This window comes from Vanellus vanellus (assembly GCF_965231255.1).
Source record: "Vanellus vanellus genome assembly, chromosome: 1".
Classification (NCBI taxonomy): domain Eukaryota; kingdom Metazoa; phylum Chordata; class Aves; order Charadriiformes; family Charadriidae; genus Vanellus; species Vanellus vanellus.
In genome coordinates, this window is record NC_138905.1 from 54,426,744 (window position 1) to 54,448,678 (window position 21,935).

The 21,935-nt window shown below is 46.2% G+C and overlaps 2 protein-coding genes across 3 annotated transcripts in view; one reads left to right on the forward strand and one right to left on the reverse strand.

Moving 5' to 3' along the window:
• The window catches only part of STRA8 (stimulated by retinoic acid 8), a gene marked incomplete at both ends in the record, with an annotated part of 15,456 nt that extends 13,654 nt beyond the window's left edge, over positions 1 to 1,802 (reverse strand). The window contains 2 exons of the mRNA XM_082494830.1: positions 565 to 762; positions 1,389 to 1,802. Coding sequence (XP_082350956.1) covers positions 565 to 762; positions 1,389 to 1,802 — 612 coding nt within the window. The remainder of the gene's footprint in view (positions 1 to 564; positions 763 to 1,388) is intronic.
• WDR91 (WD repeat domain 91) lies at positions 1,793 to 20,617 on the forward strand. Of its 2 annotated transcripts, XM_082490296.1 has the most exons (15): positions 1,793 to 2,001; positions 3,761 to 3,940; positions 5,415 to 5,621; positions 6,407 to 6,490; positions 8,926 to 9,050; positions 11,017 to 11,194; positions 11,457 to 11,615; positions 13,712 to 13,911; positions 14,360 to 14,510; positions 15,971 to 16,065; positions 16,391 to 16,559; positions 17,342 to 17,450; positions 17,981 to 18,093; positions 18,858 to 19,055; positions 19,981 to 20,617. In XM_082490296.1, the coding sequence occupies exons 1-15, from the start codon at positions 1,879 to 1,881 to the stop codon at positions 20,143 to 20,145; spliced, it is 2,256 nt and encodes a 751-aa protein (XP_082346422.1). In that variant the 5' UTR covers positions 1,793 to 1,878; the 3' UTR covers positions 20,146 to 20,617. The 2 variants fall into 2 exon arrangements, with proteins under 2 accessions (XP_082346422.1, XP_082346423.1); XM_082490297.1 differs by lacking the exons at positions 17,981 to 18,093; positions 19,981 to 20,617 and having other exon boundaries at positions 18,858 to 19,032.
• Positions 20,618 to 21,935: the final 1,318 nt, after the last annotated feature.

Consider the following 21,935-nt stretch of genomic DNA (forward strand, 5'->3'; position numbering starts at 1 on the left):
TTTTCAGTAGCATTTTGGGTCAATTTAATCTTTATAAACAATTTTGTTTTGCTTAAATAGTTTCTTAGTTTAGTAGAGACCAATGAACAGTACTGGTGGTTGTCTTTTCCTGACTTATTTTTCCAGAGTGTCTTGAAGATAGAGTTCACCTCATAAGGCTGAATTAATTACACCCTTCCCTATAACTTCTTCTGTCCATAAACCCACATTCTGATCTCATAGCAAAATGCTGTGAAACCAAGATAATTTAATCATGGGATCCCTTGGTTTGTTTCCAAAACACTATAAAGAAGCTGCAAAGCTATATAAAAGCTGCAAAAACTGCAGAAAAGGGCAGATAAGGCACATGATAAACCCATGACCCAGAGACTACAAAGGGAACAATTTGCTCACACTGAGCTGGCAGCTTTAAAGTAAAAGGGATCCAGGAAAACTGCACACAGTGAAATTACACACACACCAGCACCTGTAAAGATACAGCGGTCATCCTAATAAACCTGGTGAAATTTAAACATACCGGTGTATAATAGCAAAACATAGAGAAATACAGTCACCGCTCCGCACCTTTGAGGATGAGTTGTGTGATTGGGATAAAACAGCCTTCCGCAAGCCGCTGAAGAGTCTCGCCAGCGAAGCCCGCCGGCGCGCCCGTAACAAGCGCGGCTTTGCCACGCAGAGTTCTACCTCTCGCAGGTGTGTCAGGGGGTTGGGACTCACTCTGGTCCGTGGCTTGCTACAGTCTCCAGCTGTCTCCATCAAAAGCTGCAACGCAACATTTATTTACACTGAATAAATACGTAAGAGAAGAAAAAGAAATCTTACAGCCTGTGCAGTGGGCAGGCAAAAAAGGGAATGTTCAGGGTGACTGAAAAGAGCACTCCAGCTCATTTTTCCGAAGAAAAACATGGAGTTTGAAACCATCTCTTTGCCTGAGGGGTACCATCTGTAAGTACTGACTAAAAACTGATCTACCACGAACAATAAACTGCGCAGCATGAAACGCAGCCGAGACAAACCTCCCACCTCCTGCATCCTTCCCCGCAACGATTTGATGCTCCATATCCACCGGACATCCAGGGCTCGGCTTCACAAAGCGCCGAGGCTCCTCAGCTCCCCCCCCCCCCCCCCCCCGTTACTAAAAGACGGATTTCTTCACAACATCGCGATTTTCTTCCCCATCGACTGTGACATCAGAGCAGGTACCGATACCAGACATACACATGTGAGAAGGGCAGATCCGCGCCCGTCTGGGCCCGCTGCAGCCACCCCGCAGGCCTGACAGAGCCCAAGGCGACAGCCTGGGGAAGCCCTTCCCGGGCACCGGACCGATGCCCCCTATCCCGTTACCGACCGTAAGAACGGCCTACAGGTAAGGACTCTGCCCCTACTCTTTCTTCTGCCGCCGGGAGGGGGAAGGCCGGCCCGGCGAAGCCCGTGCGGGGGGTCCCACGCCGGACACCTCCAGGGATGGACCAATCGATCCCGCCCGGCCCCCTCCCATGGCCGCCGCCGCGCCTCTGTCCGCCCGCGCCCAGCAACATGAGCCGCACGTGGCGGAGGACCAATCGCGACGCAGCCGGCGCCAAGCGGCAGCCAATAATCAGGCGGGAAGAACGCAGGCCGTAGGCACCGGCGGGGAGGGGAGGGAGGGGGAGAAGAAGAGGCGGGAAAAGGCGGGAAAAGGCGAGCGGGCTGTGCGCATGTGCAACGGTGAGGACTACAAGTCCCGGCGTTCCTTGCGCTGGGCGGACGCGGCAAGGCATGCTAGGAGTTGTAGTCCTCCTGGTGTTGGGCCGGGCCATTTCGCTCGGGGCCGAGGGCCCCCCCCCCGCCTCCCCGCCCGTGGGCGGGCGGAGCCGGCGGTGCCGCGGGGCTCCCATGGCGGCGGCGGCGGAGCGGACGGACGAGCTGGTGCGGGAGTATCTGCTCTTCCGCGGCTTCACCGCCGCTCTCAAGCAGCTGGACGCGGAGATCAAGGCGGACCGGGAGAAGGGCTTCCGGGTGAGCGGCGGCGGCGGCCGCGTCCCCGTCCCCCTTCCCGGCGGTGCGCTGGGTGCGGGTGCGCCTTCCCTCCCCCCCGACTCAGGGAGGACGCGGTCTCCAGGCAGGCCGCGGGCACCCCTCCGCAGAGCCGCTCTTGGGGCTGGGCGCAGGGGAGCGGGCCGGGCGGCGGCGGGGCGGCTCTCGGACCCCCCGCGGAAGCAGTTCGCCTCAGGGGCGGCTGCCCCCGACCCGCCTGAGCGGGGTTGGGCGCCGGGGCCCGGCCCGCCGCGCAGGCGGGATCCCTCCCCCGCATCCCCGTTAATGTACGTGGGGGCGGGCGAAGGACGGGGGGTGTCTGTAGCCGGTGAAGGCTCTCCCGCTGCTTGGCTCCCAAGCGGCGTTTAACGCAGGGCAGCGGTGGGCGGGAGGCTCCATCCCCGCACCAGCCTTCCCGGCCCGGGGGCGGCCGTTCCCAGCTCGGCCCGTCCAAAGCCGCCGTTCCCGGACCCTGCGTCCGACCTGTTCCACCACCGGCGGGTTTCTCGGCTCCCTGCCGAGAGGGTGGGAGGAGACCCCCGTGGGAGAGGGCAGCGGCAGGAGGACGTCTCTTGGCCTGTCGTGATCTTTTTCCTCGGTCGTGAGGGTTTTATCCAGCGGCTTCACAGCTCCGCTCCGTAGTTCGGGTGTTTGAAGCACCGGCTTAGATGCGTGGAAACGGGCGCAGAATTTGCCAACCTCGAAGAGAGAGTTTCAGTCCTTCGTGTGAGCTTCGTGTTCCCGCGGCGGCACTTCTGGGCGCCGAATGTAGCGTTTTGATCGGTCAGGTTTTCCTTTAGCCAGCGGTACAACCTTCATCATTCATAAAACACATGGCTTTTATTTTTAAAACACCAGCACTTTGCTAATCTTTCGAGATGGGCAAACAGTTGATTTAATTGGGGTAATATTGTCCAAGACAAAACTAAGAAGGGGCTGCTGGAGCCACAGACTTATGTTTCCTCTGTCTGTAGGAAGCCACAGTGAGGCTGGATGATGTCCTAAGACGTTAACTGATAAGAGGGGAGCAAACCACATGTTAAGCAACTTTGGTAGTTGAATTTTGTATAGGGTGCAGATTTTTTCTTTTTCTGATGCTTGTCTTGGCTATCAGTAATCACTGAACTAAAAATCTATTCCCGTACCACCATTCTGCCTTACTCATATTGCAGAAATCATTTTCAAATAGACATAATGACAAAAAAATTGTTGCAAACTTTTATGTCTGCCTTGTTAGTAGATGATGTTATTAAAGATAAAGGTACTTCAAAGATTGTAGTAAACCAGATCTTTCTTCCTCTTTCTGTTGGCTAAATACAGGGTTTTTTTCCTTTTAGTCTAAAAATAATATTTTCCAGATGCTGCACTTGAGTTTTCAACGTTTAATCACATCATTACTGTTTGTTCATTATCAACTGGCTTTTAAAAGACATGGAAAGTTTTGATTACTTGCAAAAAATCTAATCAACTGTGTTTAACAAAATGTGATCTTTTTATCAAAGTCTGTTTGGCTGTGTTCTTCCATGTTTCTTTCTTTTTTTATTTGAAAGGTGCTGTGGAGTGGAAGAGTGCTAATACAAAATGCAGAGTGTTTCCCGGATTAAGAAAATAACTAATGCACAAGTGCTGGATTATAGTATTATTTGTGTAGTTAAAGCTTCTCAGCATTAAGTTACAGAAAGTTTCTTGCGCCGGAAAATCCTTCATGTGACTGTAGTCTTCCCTGTTTTGCCCTCTTTAGGTGGATAAGATAGTGGACCAGCTGCAGCAGTTTGTTCAGAGCTACGATCTGGCCGCCCTGCGGGATTACTGGAGTTATCTGGACCGACGCCTTTTCAGTCGTTTGGAAGACGTGTACCGGCCAACAGTGAACAAGCTGAAAACCAGCTTATTCCGATACTACCTCGTCCATACTGTTCAGGTAGTATTTGATTTTTAAGCTTGTTTTAAAAAGGATCCCGGTCTCTGAAACCAGAGCAATTAAATACCCTTGTGAGCCTCTTGATGGGCCTGGTGGTTAAGGGACAAGAAATGCATGTGTCACATATCAGGAGTGTAGTAAGGAGTTTGACGCAAACTCACATGACAAGCTTGTAAGCAGGATAGGGACGCTCAGGTAAGAGGGAAATATGGTCAGCTGCAAGCAAGATATTCACGCTCAGACATGAAGGCAGGCGTCCCTCAGACGGGATGGCTGTACGGCAGAGCAGGACGGAGCTAGCCTCTGTTAATTTGGGTACCGGGAGAGATCACGAGGTTCTTAAAACACCTCCTTATGTGGCATTGCCACGAGGACAGAGGAGTACAAGAACAGGGCTGAAAGCAATCTTCATAAGTTGAAGAAACAGGCAGAAAAAAGCTCCAGGCGCCTGCATGGAGGTAGGAGTAGTCAGCTGCTCCCATGCAGAATAAGGAACGATTGAGCAGGCAGCAGCAGTGCAGGGAAGGGCCTTACTGCAGCACTGGGGAGCAACAGGCAGGATTGTCTGTATTCTTTCCACTCTAACCTCCTGGCAGGATTCATCCAGACCTTCCAGGCACTGCAGTTCTTAAAGCGTCAAGGCAGTTGGAGGGTTCAGAAGAAAGAAAAGGTGACTTGAAGTTGGTGGAGTTAAGCTTTAGTTTATGAGAGAGGGGAGAAGTGGGCTTCAAGTCTGTACAAGGTAACATGGGAGAGAAAATGAGTGAATGTTTTTTGTTTGCTTTGAATAGAACAGAAAATAACAAGCCTAAAATGGAGCAGAAACCCTAGGAAAGTCAATGGCATATATTACACAGAGTGGGCTTTGGCAAACAGAGTAGACAAATACCTGTCAGGAATACGTTTCATTTCTTACTATTTAGAAGCAATGTTTCCTCCTTGATTCCCTGACTGAAAATCTTAAATGATGGGTGTTGGTGGGGGAGTCAAAAACCTAATGCACGTTTCTGGAACTACATTTTTTCATATTTCGTTTTGCCCTGTGTTTACCCTGAGTTGTGACTGTCCTGTCTAAATAATGTATCAGATGGAAACCTTTTCAGGCTACATCTGCTGCAGACTTGAGTAATTTGAAGTATACTTTGGTCCTGCATACAAATGCTCAGGTCTTACATCAGTGCACAAACTGCACTAGTTTAGCTGGAAATCAGTGGAAGTGATTAGTTCCATTTGGTTTGGCGTTTAAACAAGACTGTGGTGACTGGAAAGATGGTTGGATTAAGTGCATTTGTGAGCTTCTCCAAGTGCATTTGAGATTCTTTTGTTCCTAGATAAATCTGTTAACTCTAACCACTTGCTCTGTTGGGTGGTGAAAGTAGCTGTTAGTATGCTCATAATGCAGAGCAAATATTCCTAGAACCCATGTGGTGGCATGAATGGAAACATGAGCCCTGTTCTTCTTGCTGTGTTTCAGACTGGCCGCAATGACAAGGCACAGGAGTTTTTCCTCAAGCAGGCCTCCGAGCTCCAGAACCAGGCGGAGTGGAAGGATTGGTTTGTCCTGCCCTTCCTCCCTGCCCCAGACTCCAACCCCACCTTCGCCACCTATTTCTCGCGCCAGTGGGCAGATACGTTTATCGTGTCTCTGCACAACTTCCTGAGTGTCTTATTTCAGTGCATGCATATCCTTTTTGGCAACTAATAGTTAAATCTCCCTTGCCCTGGTGTTACGCTTACTGTTAGCAGTGGTGCCAAGAATATAGTATTACAGAACTTGCTGCTTTCAGGTGATTGTTTAGAGCCAAGACTTAATAGGAAGCTGGTGTTTACCAGAGGATGTTGGAATAGTAATTGTTCAATTATCTGATGATAGGCTATATTCCCTGGGCACAAACAATTGTGGGTTTTGCTAATGCTGAACTCATCCCCACGTTAGACTAGAAATCTCGTGCACATCTTGTTCTGAAACACTTCTCCTCTTGGCTTGGCATAGTACCAAACAGGCATGCAACCTTGGGTCATAGTCCATAACCGAACTAGCATCTCCTGTTAGACCCTTCTCTGGGTATATGTGTTTGCAACACTGTCTAGTGACAGCTCACTATAATCGGGCAGTTCAGCGTTGGCAGAAATAACAGCTTTTGTCCCACACTACTGAATGCTGACCTCGTTTGTTTGCTGATGGGCAGGTTTACACTGCTGCTGGAATACAGCTCATCTTGAACTGTTTTCTTCAGTGTACACTAATGCAGTGACATAACCTGTCTTGTCCTCCACTTCTGACATGTAAAAAGGAAGAATCTAAAAATCTTTGCAAAGCCTGTGTGAAATAGTTTGTGCAAAGGTAAAGTACAAAGTGGGCTTAGGTAACTAAGCTGTTACTAGTCTTCTGGCCTCGCACATACTTCTTCTATTAAGTCATGTGCACACAAGTGTTCTTGCCTTGGTTTTCTTTAACATTCCTCACCAGTTCCAGTCATTTTGAACTTTGAAGCTGAATGTCTCAGGAGCAGTCTCATACAAGAAGAAAATGAATCGTTGCGGCATAAGGTCAGAACACTCTTTAGTTGCAGACTGTCTGGGGCTGTGACACTTGTAAAATTAGTTCCATTCATTCAAGAAAGTTGTAACTGTTCAATTCAGTGCAGTTATTCCAGGGCAGATTCCTGTATAAGTCCTTTTTTATTTTGGTTTATCTGTCAGCTGTTTCCAGCAAACTTAGGGTTGTGATCATATTGTGAAATGTCTGTTTAGGGTATTATTGTCCCTCTGCTGGAGGTGGTTGTCCCTGTGCTATCTGACGGGTGGCTGGATATTGTGCAAACTTCAGACAAACTGAAACTAGTGGCGGGTTAAGGGCATACATGGCTGACTTTGCATGCAAATTTGTGAATAGTATTCTGTCTCTTCTGGATTTTAGCTGATGGAGCAATATAAACAGGCAATAACTTCTGGCAAAGAGGCAGAAACTGTTACTTCTAAAATAGCCACTTCACCATGGTTGAAGTGCACTTAAAGCAGTTTAGATCAGCTAATGGAGATGTGAATATCTGTTTCCCAACTCTAGACCTTACGGTAAACCATAAGAAGGGCTGAGCAGTTCAGACAAAATGTTGCCCAGCTCCATTTCTTGTTTTTGACAGTATCATCATCAGATGCTCAGAGAGAGGGCGTAAGAATATATAACATGGATTGGTCCTTTCCCATTATAATTGCCTATTAGAGAGATTCAGGAAATCTACAGTTTAAGAACTTTCCAAACCACAGATCACATGTGGATGATCATGTACAAGTGGGAAGCCTTATTCATTTAAGCAGGACTTTAGTTTCACTTCCTCAAAGATAGCAAGTAAAAGCGCTCTTTGTATAAGTACATCAGTAAAGTAAATCTTGTGCTTTACCTCTTGTGTTACAAAACATTATGTTGTATGTTGTGCTTCCTGTTTCAACTGTTCAACGCTGTTCATTTGTCCTAAAAATGTTGAAGTAAAATAGAATACTTGATTTCAAAAAGGGGGCTTTTTTGCGAAAGAGAAACGAGGTTTTTCACTGTGGACTGTATGGAGTCAGTGGATCAGGCAAACGTTGACAGGAGAGTTCTGCAAATATGATGACAGCAGGATAAGGTGTGTGTTTTGAAATAGAGCTCTTTTCTTTCCTCCAATTTTGTATTCTGTACTTTTAGTCAAGTTAAAGCTGTTTTTTGTTCTTGATATGTTGATTGATAGCACTTACAGACTGCATAAGCGTTCTGGCAAATAGGCAGAGGTAAAAACTAGACTTTCCTTTTTGGAGAACTGCTCAAGTCAGGAAAGGAAGCAGCTATCTATAGAATACAGGTTTAAATAAAAAATGGTATGAATAAATACTGAATTCAAAATAAAAAATGGTATGAATAAATACTGAATTCAAAATAAAAAATGGTATGAATAAATACTGAATTCAAAATAAAAAATGGTATGAATAAATACTGAATTCAAAATAAAAAATGGTATGAATAAATACTGAATTCAAAATAAAAAATGGTATGAATAAATACTGAATTCAAAATAAAAAATGGTATGAATAAATACTGAATTCAAAATAAAAAATGGTATGAATAAATACTGAATTCAAAATAAAAAATGGTATGAATAAATACTGAATTCAAAATAAAAAATGGTATGAATAAATACTGAATTCAATGCTAGTTGAAATTAAGTAGTGATTCTGATTTCACTCTTGAAACAATGCAAATACATGAATAGCAAGCTGAATTTCTAAAGCTCATTTTTTCTTGTAATTTCTTTCCTTACATACTATGATAAAATGAAAAAGAAGAATTATATCTGGAAAACAAATTATGGAAACAGAAAAGCCTGAGGAACTCTTCATGTGAAGAAGAGTCACAGGCATAAACCACATCCGTCACAGAAAGCAGCATCCTGAGGTTCCCCTCTGCTAAGAGCGAAAAAGAAAAATGTCTCTTTCTCCATAACGTGGAGATAAATCTCGCTGTCATGCTTGGGAGAGAGCTGGGCAGGGCGTGGGGCTGGATTTCAGGGTGACCTGATGACGTTGGCCTCAGTGCACCCTGCCAGCTCACCAAACCCCTTGGCTGTGGGAAGAAGATTACCTTCTAGGCTCAGTGCCCATACATCACTAATGTCAGTCACATGCATTGCCCTGGCCTTGAACTGCCTGCGTGGAGTGGCTGATCAGCTCTGCCCTGGCTGGCTCTCATTTCCCAGCACCATTAATGTTCCTACAGCAACAGCTCGAGGAGAGGAGTTAAAGGGTTTTAAGTAGGCTCCAGTTTCATGTGTGTAAAGTACTCATTGTTTTGACTACTTGGACTAATGTGGTGCTCAGCCAGTTAGAGTGGCTTTCTTCCCTCCCCACCCTTCTAGGGCTGTTGAAATAAAAGGAATAAACAACTTCAGCAAGTGGGAAGGAGGTGAATCTCAGTGACCCTCTGTTTACTTGGCTCTCTTCTCTCGTTGTAGCTGTTTGCTTTGCAGGCTGAATCCTCCCGCTTGAAGAAAGAGGAACTGGAGGTGGAACAAGCAGTTGTGCATCACAAGTTGCCTGCATATGTGGCCAACATGGATCGACTAGGGGACTCTGAGCTGTGAGTGCCTGCAGAGGAGGAGCTGGGGACTGGCTCTGCTGTTTTTATTGGGTCAGGGAGGCTCCTGCAGGGTCATTTGCTTGTTCCCTGCCCTGGGAATCAATGCAGAAAGACATGCGGGCAGAAATTCTGTTGACTTGAGTGGGTTTAATGGGGAAATTCATGACAGGCATCTTTCCCACCATTTGGGAGAAAGATTCTTGCCAATTAGTGAGGGCCCAAGCAGTCATGGAAGTGATTCTGCTGGGCTGTCATCATTGCACCAAGGTGTTCTGGGTGGCCAGGGTACTGGTAGCAGTGCAATACTCTGCAGTATTGCTCAAGTGAAGTGGATTTTCTCTTGACTCCTGTTTTCTTTAGTGCCTGCAGTGCAGTAGGTGAGTGCCCTGTGTTGTTTTGTAGGCACTGTATGACCCAAAGGGGTCATTGTTACGCAGAGACGCTTTCTTGCTTTTGTGAAGTCAAGGGAAAAGGAGTTTCTCTTCTGTGAGGCTCAGTTATGCACAGAATTCCCCATAAATTTGCTGCAGTTAGAATGTGTTTTATGGCTACATCTATTGTATTCCTATCTGCAGAAATTAGGCAACATACAGTGATATACCTTGTTTAATTCTTTCAACTTACTTTTCCCCCAGTACTCAGTCATGCAAAGCAAGTATGTGTGTTTGAATTCATTGTGTTTCTGAGATTCTCCACCCCCCCTCACCCCCCCCTTGCTATAAAAGGATCTGAAAGCAAATGTAGCTAAGCCACAAGGTATTAATAACACTGTTGGGGCTTTGACTTTCTCACGTGCTTCTTTCACTTCAGACAGGAGGGGGATTGAACAAATTATGCTGCTGACAGTGACAAATAGAAGTTGTAGCAGAGACTGCACACAAAGTCTTTGTTTTGGTCTAAATGTTGTCTGATTAAATAGACTTAAGCATCTGGTGAGCTATCTTGATGACTGCTCTGCACAGGACAGGCTATGGAGTTTAATTTGAATTTTTTTTTTTTTTTGTTTAACTACTCTGTGTGGAAAGTCCTGATGTCCATCTGTACACATGGGGAGAGGGACATGAGGGATGGGGTAATTTATTCCCCTATTCATTTTTGTCCATTTGTATTAGAACAACTTGCCTTAGAAGTGGCATTTCTTGTGTGTGCAACTTTTCTCTTAGCCTGGGAGCCAGTTCTGGTTGCTTTTTCCATGTCTCTGCTCAAACCAAAGCCCAAATTTGGTAGAACGATTCCTTCCTAGAAAAGAGGATAGACACAGTGAAGGTGGTTGTGTTCCCCTTCCACTGGGTGCTGCTCTGCTCTCAGAGGAAGCTGTAGCGGAGTGAGGTCAGACAGTTGTGTTTTGGGAAGCAGCTGCTGCTCTTGGTGGTGTGGGCTGAAAGGGAGTGTGTGTAGTCATAGAAATGGACCTAAACTTTCTTATTTTCTTTGGGTTAAGTTTTTGAGATACTGGGGGCCTGTGCTTTAAAATGGCTGAATATCTCAGGGTGTTCAGTGAAACACTGGATACTGAATGCCTCTTGAAGTAGGTATGTCTTATGCCTTGACTTGGGAATCCTGTCTAAATAGGTTCTTTGGAAATCTGGATTCCCCTACCACTCCCTTAGGGTCTTTCTAAACTAACCAGATGGAGTGGAAGGAGCTTGAGGTGGCCCTATAGGGGATTCAGCAACAGCTGGGCCCACTGCCTCAGTGGCATCTCTGAGAAGTGAGGTTTAGTTACAGTAATTATAATGATCTGCTCCAGGCACTAACAGAATGTTTTAGAACATTTTTTTAAATCCATAGCGGTCTGTTGGCTTGGAAAGGAACATCTGTCCTCCAGTGGTTTCAAACAGCTGGCACTTTGCTTGTTGGGTGATCTTTGATCAGGTTGTCAGGCTACACTTTCATATTCTGTTTGGTGTTTTTTGTTTGAGTGTTTTGTTTTGTGTTTTTTTGTTTGTTTGTTTGTTTCAATTAGTGATATGACCTGCAGCCAGAGGAATACTGCACATTCTCTTCAATCCCGGGGAGGCTTTCTGTCCTCTTTTCTCTCCCAAAGTAAAAAGGGCCCTTCCAGACCAGCCCATCCAAGTGGGGCTTCTCCAACGCAGACTGGCGGTATGCTGCTAGGGAAGAAAGAACCAACAAATCACCAGGTAATTCTCAAACGTGTTCGTCTGAAAAGTGGGCAATATCCAAGGAGTTAACTTGCAGTACAGCACTGCTCCGAGCTTTTGCTTCCACCTGAAAAAAAAAAGCGTTCTTTCCTTCCTGGCAAGTGTACGCTGGGCCTGAACAGCTGCTGTTGTATAGGGGCTTGTGGAGCCCTTGCAGGTGCTTGGTTTCTTTGCCACCTCTTTTGCTGTTCTGCAGCCTAGCACAGGTGTAACTCTGCCAAATCATTCCTCTGCCTTCCAGAGTGCCAAAGGAAAAGAAGGAACAGTGAGCTGTAAGGATGGGAAGAGCCACTTCAGTGGGTTAATAGCAGGAGAGTCAAGTTCCCTGCAGCAGCGGCAGAAGCGCTTACAAGAGCATGGAAAGGAAAGGAAGGAACTGCTGTCGAAAGGGACCTTCCAGGTACTGGGCAACACTGCAAGGCTGGGAAGCAGAGGGCTGGTATTTCTGTAGTTTGTTGTGCTAGGTGGTAAAACAAGTGCAACCGTTCTTGTAAGCTTCTGAGCTGCAACTCCGATCTAACTGTATCAAAGGTTAATCTCTGTAGTTAATCAACTCCTTCCACTCTCGATTTATTTCTGTGTCCCTGGGAGGGAATCGGTGTTGACATTTCAAATGGAAGATGAGTTGAATTTTGTCATGATCTCTTTAACAGCCTGGTCCCGGAGAGGGTACATTTCATCCACCTTAATGGTTATGTTAAAATACCTTGTTATAATCCCAATTCCTTAGTGGCAATGGGCTTGGCTCACCCATCCTGCCCAAGTGAGTTCTCTCCTGTGGGTTCTTATGCTGGTTTGTGCAGACTTGGAGTGGGACAGATGAAAAATTGCAGCAAGTTTTCCTGGATAGGAGTGGAAATACCCTTTGTAGCAACACTTGCTTTTTGGAGTTTTTTGCAGGGTATGTTGCATTTTTGCCTGGGGGTGTGCCTTGCTTTCTAATTAATAAAATAATAAAGCTATGTCCTGGATTGTAACTGCTGAAGGTCAGCAGACTGCTTCTATTCACCTGTGTATTGTCTGGCTTTCAGCAGCCATGTGGTCAAAGGATACAGGGCAGAAGAGGAATGATGGCAGCATCTCAGCCTTATTTATTTGGGCTGTATGTGACACTGCCTTGAGGGAGAGACAGTGCTGAGGGACTGTTGCCTATAGGCCCCTATGCGTGGCTGTTCTGTGTGTGGGAGCGCTGCTTTAGAGAGGAGATGTTACTCCACCACTTAACATTCAAGGCTATGAGAGAACGTTTTTCTTCATGGCTCATCTAAAAAAAATTTAATTAAATGTTGGTCAGAAAATTGCAAAGCCCAGACTCCCAATAAGTATCCTTTGACTTTCCTTTTTCTGTGATGTTCCAGGTTAAGGCAGTGTTTTCCTGGCTTTGTAAAAATTGCTTCTGGTGCTCTAGGGGAAGCTGATAATACTTAGCTTTCTGTTGTTCTCAGGATGTGAGCAAAAAGGAAACTGAAAGGCAGTACTGTTTATTTCACGAGTGTCATTCATGGGTTGTTATCTCCCCACATAAACTAACACAGAGAGAGGCATTCTTTGATTTATTTCTCAGTCTTTTCCAGCTTTGTGATTTGATATGATTTGATTATGCAGTGTTTGACCCTATTGCTCAAGATGTGAAAGCTACTATAAATAAGGGAAGGATGTGTTAGTTAACAGGGATTCAAAACCATCACTACCAATACCATTTTGGGGTATTTCATCTTCAGAAGATGGTTTAGCAAAGGAATGCTTACAGATGTTTTACTGGTTTATGTGCTATATCTGCTTCTTGTTCAGCTTCTGGTGGCAAGGGAAGACTACACTGCTTTCAAACACTTCTGTGTGCTGTAGTGCAGATCTTGTCTCATTCAGATAACTTCACCTCCTAAAATGCCACTTGTTCTGTCTGCCCTGTCAACTTGGATTTTAAGCTTTTGAACTCACGTGTCACCTTTACCGTTGTCATCCGTCAGTTGGCTGCAGTGGTTGATCCAGTGCGCACAGACTAAATCTCTGGCAGATGAGGATAATCCATGCACTGGGGTTTACCATCCAACAAGAGTTTTTGTGCAGGTTTACTGAACTGCATATTATACAGACTTAACTTGTATTCCTGAATGCAAGAATTCCTTAAAATATGTTGTTTTGCTTGTGAAATCTGTGCTCCAACAGCATCAAAATGCGCCTCTAATACCAGCTGAGATATGCCAAACAGAGATGATGTGGTTCCTTTAATTCTTATAGGAAAGTGTGTGGCTGATCATATGGAGTGGGATATAAGGGACTCTACAATCAAAAGACCATATTAAATCGTGCAATTGTGCAACTCACTGTCCTTGTGCTCAGAAAGGTCCCTGGAAGGAGTGTTGAGCTGACAATGCTGCTGTTTCAGTGCAGCATCTTGGGTTTTTTCTCCCAGCAGGCTGGAGTGGCTGAAGAACTTGACTTGAAATACAAGGAGCTGCTGCTTCCTTGTATTTCACTCAGGATTTCTTCCTCCAGGGTCAAAGTGCTGAGAAGAAAACAGATGTTAGCACAGCTGAGATGGAGCCATGCTCAGAGCTGCATGCTGAGCAAGTAGAGACTTCAACCAAAATTCCTACCAGCGGTGCAGAGGCTGTGGGTGTCCGGCAGGAGCAGCCTTTCATCGTCCTGAGCCAGGAGGAGTATGGGGAGCACCATTCATCCATCATGTACTGCAGGTAATGGACTGGCAGAAGAGGGCTTTCTCGTAGAAGCCTCTGTAGAGGACCAGCTGTGTCTGGCCTTTTTCTCCCGGCCTCTGTTCTCTCCAGCACATTGTGCATGTACTCTTGGCTGTAGGGCAGTCAAGTTGGTGTGACCGAAAATAGCCTGTAGCTTGTGCAGTGAGAACAGACAGAGATTTTTGTGATTGGGAGATGCCAGCCAGCAGGAAACTCCCTGGGAAAGCAGGATGGTATTGCTTAAGGGCATTATGCTTTGCATGTGGAGCTTGGTGTGCTTCATTGTGCCAGTTGCTGTGGTCTGAACAGGAAGCGGTGCAAGGAAGTTCTGCTTCCTGCGGAGGGAATTGGTGTGTGGCCAGGAGGGGAAGGATTACTGGGGTATCTCCTTGCATCTAAGAACTCCAGGGAGAAAAATATCCAATTGTTTTCATTCTGCACATAGGGTTGATTGTTCTGGACGGAGGGTGGCCAGCTTGGATGTGGATGGGGTCATCAAAGTCTGGTCTTTTAACCCCATAATGCAAACGAAAGCTTCATCCATTTCCAAATCTCCGTTGCTGTCTCTGGAATGGGCGACCAAGCGTGATCGACTGGTGAGTAGTCTGCGTGTGGAGGCTCAAGAGTCGCAGGAGATGATCTGGGGCTGTGTTGCACATTAACTTCTAGACAGCTGCATTGTGGATAAGATCAGAGCAACAGTTCATTTCCACTTTAGTGGGACATGGGGAACTGAAGCCTGTGGGGTCTAAAAAAAAAAAAGCTAGAGTGGGGAGTGTGCTCTGTGTACTGAGCAAGGAATTCACCACTGGTTGCCCAGAGACAGAAGTTCTCAAGCTGCAGTGTGGGTACAGCTGCAGGATAGAAGCAGCTGCTTTAAGAGAAGTACCTATCTTCAGGAAGATGCAGGCAGAGGCAAGCTGGTACAGCAGCCCATGGGAGCCCTGCAGCAGGGAGCTGTGGGGCTTTACTTGCACCCTGAGCCAGAAGCAGAGAAGGGAGAGCAGGGCTGAGGAGCAGGGGTGTGGTTGTGGTGGCATTCTGCTTGTGCAGATGTGAAGAGGGCTCCATAGCCAGTTTTATACTGGTGCCTTATGAGTTGGGGGTTGGTGTGTGCATAAGGAGCTTGAGGTTTGTTTCAGTATCACGACAGTTTAAATGTTTCCTGTAAGCACACTTTCTCTAGTCCTGTAACCAGAGAGGAACTTTAAATGATATGCATTCTTCTGAGCCCTAGAACTGTTGCTAGTGCTTCATGCCCTCCCTTGGCAAAGAGACAGGGCTGTGTGAGAAGGCAGGCCTGCAACTGAGGGAATACTGTTCACATTTTGGCACTGACAATGTGTTGCTGCTAACCTCAAAGTGCCACCTGTGAAGAGCTGGTGCTACAGCTTGTCTCTTTCTTTTCTTTTGCTCTTAAAAAGGAAGTTGTCCATGCAGTTGTTCTGATGTTTCTTCTGCTTTGTGGAATTTATTTCCTTCTTGCTGATAGAAAGATTCTTCTTTCTGAAATACATGGGGATTCAGCAGCAAATCAGGCTCTGAAGTGAGAAGAATCTGGCTTGCTTAATTTTCTTTGAAATGCATCCTTCTGTGGTTTTACTTTTGATTTAAATTGTAGCACCACTGATAAAGCATGAGTCCTTCGGAATTATTTCATTCTCCCCTGGATGAAAGGAGGTGGCTTCTACTTGGTTTTATCTTAACACAGAATTACCAATCTAAGTTTATTTTTTTCTTGCTCACCTTGCTACTGAGACTCAATGTATGTTTTGTATCCTATAATGTTGAGCCATACTCTTGAAAGTGGCTTTTACTCCACCTTGGTGCCTATCAGATCTTTTTCTCACTGGAATGCAGTGCTTTCACTCTGACTTCTGTGGCTCTGGGGTAGTCCTACTCACCGTGCTGTGCACAGAAAGACAAGATGTACCCTAATGGAGTGATGTTTAATCTGAATGCATAAGTAGAAAAATATTTACTCTGTGGTGTTGGTGGTTGTTGGACAGCATCATTGTACTCACACTCCTTCTATCTCTTCCTTGCTGATTTCAAGCTATTGCTTGGCAGTGGGGTTGGGACGGTTCGTCTTTATGACACAGAAGCGAAGAAGAATCTCTGTGAAATCAGCATTGATGAAGACATGCCCAGGTAACTCTGGAACACTGATTTTTTTTTTTTTTTTTTTTATATATAAATATAAATATTGTTGGGTTTGGCTGTGGAGATGTAGGTGAAGTCTCAATGTTCTTGCTGCTTTTCTGCAACTGCAGGACTATCTAGCTTTCGTGCAAAGGGCAGTCCTTGTCTGAGCAGCAGTAAATGTGAGACACTTAAAATCTGTCTAAACACGAGTCCTGTACTTCTTTACAGTGCACCCTGTCTTCAAGGGCCTTAATGGGAGAGCTTGTAGTCAAGTGTTGTGCTTGAGGCAGTTGCTGGAGAGAGGCAATACAGACTGTTTGTTGTGTTTCAGGATCCTCTCACTTGCCTGCAGCCCAAGCGGTGCCTCCTTTGTCTGTTCTGCAGCAGCCCAGAGCCCCATCTCCCACATGGACTTCTCAGCAGTCAGCTCTGGGGGCAAAAGCATGAACCAAGTTCCTGGGAAGCTGCTACTGTGGGACACTAAAACAATGAAGCAGCAGGTACTTGCTGGCTTTCTTTCCTTTCTCAGTCTGCTTGCTGAGAATGAGTGTCTTCTGTTTCTCTTTCTAAATTATGCTGGCTTTCTTTTCAATACCCTTCTTTTTCCTGCCCTTCCTCCTTTCTCCTCTATCCCATGCAGGATAAAAATGAATGGTGTAAGTAGCTGTGGGGTTTGGGTGGGGTTTTTTTGTTGTTGTTGTGTTGGGTTTTTTTGAGGGATTCTTCAAAATAGTCCATAGCCTTGTTTCTATCCTGCCTGCACAGTTTGTGACACAAAATGTGGACTGAATGATGCTTTGCTCAGGCTTTCTCCAGTTGCGCTACACTGAAGGGTTTTCTTTGCTGCTATTTCCCCTGCCCTACCTGTTTTTAAGTGAAGTGCTTCTTTCAGAGATTTCATCTTGTATCATCTCTTCCATTGCTTCAATTTAGATGCGTCAGATTTTGGCAGGGAATCCCATCCCTCACCTTTGCCCTTAAGAAATGCTGTCCCTGACATGTAGGAAAAAGCAACATACTCAAGCCAATGCCTGCCAGAAGCTGATTTTGCAGCCTTGAGGCCATGGCCAAAGAAGCTGTGGCTTGGCTGAGGTGAATTGTTGGTTTAGCGTCACAGTAAAATGCAGCTGCCAACCTTGAAGTCTGTAGTTATGAGAGGTGCAGGGCTCCAAACTGGAGGAGTTCTTGCTACTAGATACTGTCTTTCTTCCCTCCCCTGGAAATCAGCTCCTCAGCACCCTCAGCTCCATTTCTCGGTATTAATGCAGACTTTCTGTTCCAGCTGCAGTTCTCCCTGGAGCCTGAGCCCATTGCTATTAACTGCACAGCCTTCAACCACAATGGCAACCTGCTGGTCACTGGGGCTGCAGATGGGGTTGTTCGTCTCTTTGGTATGTTAATATTTGGGCAGTGAGGTGGTCTCTCAGCTGGCTGCCTCTAGCACTGCTCTTCTGACAGCAGGGAGGCAGCTGTGGGATGTGCCTGAAACAGCCAGGTGGAAGCTATTTTCTGTCCTCCATGACAGAATTGACATAAACTTCTGGCTTGGGTGCTGAGCTGGAGACTGCAGTCTCAGGTCTGTGGGAGGACAGAGCTGGCAGCAACTGTGAGGGTGGACAGCATAGCAAGGGGAGGAGAAGAAAGGTGGCAGTAGGGCTTGGATGCAGAATGCCTGCAGTTGACTGAGCATGTGAGCAGCCCTGTAAAGGTGGAGGAAAAGGTAACTAGTTACAGGCAATGATTTTTGTGGCCAGTGTAAAAGCCATATACTGGAGAATAAGCACAGGGTACTGGGATTGGATTGGGCTCCCCCATGCTGGTTTAGAGGGCTGGGACAGAGACGTTATGAACATAAAGGACCTCTCTCTCCTCACCTCAGCTCTGTGCAAGTACGAGTATTCAGTACTGATTCTCCCCTCAGATATGCAGCAGCATGAGTGCGCCATGAGCTGGAAGGCACACGACGGGGAAGTCTACTCCGTTGAGTTCAGCTATGATGAGAACACAGTCTACAGCATAGGCGAGGATGGCAAGGTAGGCTCTGGGTGACCTTCTCCTAGTCAGCTGACAGCGAAATCCCTTCCGGAGTCCTCCCCATACAGCGGGGATAGCAGTAAAAATACCCTCAGAATCTGGGAAGATCTGTGGGCTGCTAATTGTAATCTTAGGTGTGCAGCACCACCCTGCTGCATGCAGTCCCTGCAGAGAGTGACTGGATTAACAGCTGGAGCTCTCGGACCTTGTCTGCAAATCCTGCTGTTGGTGACATCCCCTTCCTAGGGAATCCATGCGAAGATGACCTTTCTGTGCCCCTGAGATCATCACCACATTTGAAATCTGGAATTCACCAGGGAGCAGATCCTTGAACGTTTTGCGTAAATTCCCGCGTAAATTTCCTTGTCAGCCTCTCCCTGTTGCTTATAATGAAGACTTCAATTTCTGCAGTTCCACAATCTTCAGCAGTAGAGGTGTGGCTCAGGGAGGGAGACTTCCTGAAGGTGTGGGTCCTTGGCTGGTGAGAGTTAGGTGAATTCCCACCAGGATCCTACATGCAATGTGGAGGGACACATAGGCAGCAGTGTTTGTGGAAGGTAGGGCATATGTTTGCCTGAATAGTAGGTGCTCTTACAGCCTTTGCAGCCTGTGTTTTATAAATATAGCTGCTTAGATATAGATGTCAAAATGCCATCTTCTGTTTGTGAGGAATAGCCAGTTCACTTAAAAACTATGATGGCCCCTCCACTTTAATCCCAGTCAATTTCACTATGGGCTTTTGTCATCTCTTTTTGTCATTCTAGTTTATTCAGTGGAATATTCACAAAAGTGGCTTGAAGGTGTCTGAATATGATCTTCCCAGTGAAGCTACAGGACCTTTTGTTCTGTCTGGGTACAGTGGCTACAAGCAAGTCCAATTCCCACGAGGAAGGCTTTTTGCTTTTGACTCTGAGGGCAACTATATGTTGACATGTTCTTCTACTGGGGGAGTAATTTTTAAGGTAAGTCTGAGAAGTGATGGGGAGTACTCTTATGCATCTGTATAAGCTCTTCTTCTTACAAGGCTGCAACAGCAGCCACTGGAAGTTCTCAAGCAGCACTTACCCATCCCTGCTCTGTGAAAGTTGCTGCTCAGTTTCATACAGTGTGCATTTTAGCAGTGTGTGGTGTTTAGCAAGTGTTTGAACCCTCTGTAAGCATTTGGCCCTCTGTATGTAGCTAGAGTATACATGCTCCTTGTTCTTAAAACTTAGCTGCAGCAGTTTTCCTTAGTGCCCAAGTGCCAAGGACAAAGTTGGTTTTTGTTTGGGTTTTTTTTTTAAATATATTGGTGCCTGCCAGTTCAATGCAAAATGTGTGACTGTTGACTGATGGTCGTCTTTAATCTGCCTTATGTACTTGGTGATGTTAGTCCCAGCCTGATCCTCTCCTCTCACTGTGTACTAAAATGAAATGAAGGGTAAGGCTGAAGGGTTCCACGTACACAAATTTCTGTGCTGCAGTAACAAGCGATTACTGATCCTGCCTCCTCTTGAGTCGATACTCATCAGTATAAGCCATTTTAAGGCAGATTAGGTGGAATTTCTACTTTGCATCTGGGGCGTTCAGAGCACCTGCACTAACATGAGCTGTAGCTTAGGCTTATGTGCTTCTCGTCAGTGTGTGCTCTTAGCTTGCTGTGTTCCATTGCTGCAGCTCAGCTGATGTCAGAATCTGAGCTGCTTGAGAACACATGCTTCTATTGTGAGACTGGAATTTTTTTGCCTCGTGTGTGCTACACACATCTCAACATCTCTGATTTTTCTGCTTAATTATGTATGCCGATAAGGATATGGAGTCTGTAGCAGGCTTTGGCTTCTTCTGTGGGTGTATTGCCCTCACTGCAGAAACTTTCCTCCTTAAAATCTTATTATTTCCTTCTCTTAGTTAAATGGTGAGGAAAAGGTTCTGGAGAGCTGCCTTTCGCTGGGAGGACACCGAGCTCCTGTTGTCACAGTGGATTGGAGCACAGCCATGGACTGTGGGACCTGCCTTACTGCCTCTATGGATGGGAAGATTAAATTAACAACCTTACTGGCTCAAAAGTCTTAACCTGGACAGTGGTGAAGGAAAAGAGCAACAGACTTGACAAAACCAGTGTTAACTCCACAGGAACAAACTGCATGGGAGAGAAGGCAAGCCACAGTCCCTCTTCTCATTGTAGCTTTTGCCTCTTGACAAACGTTAAGTACATTTGCCAAACCACTGTGCAATAGAATGCCGGTATGGGACCGGATCTGTGGCAGCACTGAAGAGTAAGTCTCCACTAACCCATTGTGGCAGCTGGACTCCCTCCGTTAGGGAGTCTTGAGTAGCACGTGGCTAGAAGGCTGCTGGGATCACGTCAGGGGTTCTGCAGAAGAAGCTGAGGCTGGAGGAGGCATGCATGAAGCAGCACAGTGCATGGTGATAAGATGGCTCAAACTGGGAAGGCCTGCGTGAAACCAGAGTATTCTTTCAGTATGGCATTTGTTGTATGCTTGTTTTGTTTTTCCGTAAAAAGAAAATATTCCCTTGCACTCGATTCCTGTGCTCTTTTCAGTTGTTGCTGCAAAATGTGGAGGGGGGCTGGGGCAATGATGTGCCAAGAAACTCTCCTGCATGGAGAAAAGACCCTTGAGCTTTCACCACATGCTTCTGGCGCTGACACCTGCACACTGGGGGGAACCAGCGCAAGACATCTAGGAGCAAAACCAGTTGCGTTTTGTTTGGATGTATTGTGTTCTCTTGCGATATCTGCTACCAGCAAGAAGAGAGATCCTGAGCATTTGCTGAGAAATACTTGTGTTGGAGTTCAGAAGCTACATAATGCCTAGCAGCTACCTGATGGCGGATAGGAGGAAGGAGGGAGGGCCAGAACCAGTCTGGTCCTGTGTTGTGCTCTTTGTCACTGAAGCTGCCTCCCCCCTGCGCCTCCCCAACATCAGAGCAGCTGCTCTGCTCAGGTATTGCGTAGTCTCTGAATGGACGGCTAAGCAGCCACATTTCATCTGCTTAGACATCGCCATGGAGCTTACTGCTGCTCATGTCCTTGGCCATTATTGGGAGTTTACAGAACTGTTTCTTGGCAGAGCTCTTATCTCAATTATGTGAAGAACGGGTCAAATTTACTCTTTGAAGCTACCTTTGGTATCCTCTAAAGGCTATTTTGGTTTTGGAGCCTGGATATCCATTAATGTTCACCAATGTGATGGGTGATTGCCCGGAGAGGACTTATTTTTGCCAAATGTGCTTTGGTGTATTTGTGAAGAGTGGCTTGTCAAATTTGTAACACCTAGCTAGTGCTCTCCTTGTGTTTGAAGAGATGGGGACTGGGCCAGGTGGACTTCCATAGCTGGCAGCTTCCACTGTTGCTCAGCCAGCCCTGGAGCATGATGGTTCTCCACTCTGAGGTCTCAAACTGGGGGCTGAAATTAAGATTTGCTTGGCTAACTGTATGGCCATTCTTCACTGGTGGCATCATACCTCTTAACATCACTTGGTGTCTGACAAGGTTGTTGCTATCTTTGTACCTGGAGGTGTTGGATACAGTCTGCAGTTTTGTGTGTTGCATGTAGCCCAAGGAAGACTACAGTTTCAGCTGAGGTCAGACTCAGGTAAAAAGCTCATTAAAGCAGGCAGCAGGAGTATCAAGAGAAGTCAGTCAATTGCAAAATACAGCCAAAAGGACATTAGCAACACAGAAAAAAAGTGTAGGAAAAGAATCACACAGGCTCCAGCAGAAAAAAGTAATCGCCTCACATCCACCAAACAAACCAGAGCTCACCTTTCTTCTTAGTTTACCAACTTGATTGGCCACCTCAGAACAGCTATTCTTCATTTCTCCCTGGAAACTGAGCTGG

Bases quoted from the DNA above. Each gene is read 5' to 3' on its own strand.
- WDR91 (XM_082490296.1), top strand. From the start codon at position 1,879: ATGGCGGCGGCGGCGGAGCGGACGGACGAGCTGGTGCGGGAGTATCTG. The intron at 5,622-6,406 runs CATATCCTTTTT...TAACATTCCTCA, and splicing joins GTGTCTTATTTCAGTGCATG to CCAGTTCCAGTCATTTTGAA. The intron at 11,195-11,456 runs GTAATTCTCAAA...TCTGCCTTCCAG, and splicing joins AAGAACCAACAAATCACCAG to AGTGCCAAAGGAAAAGAAGG.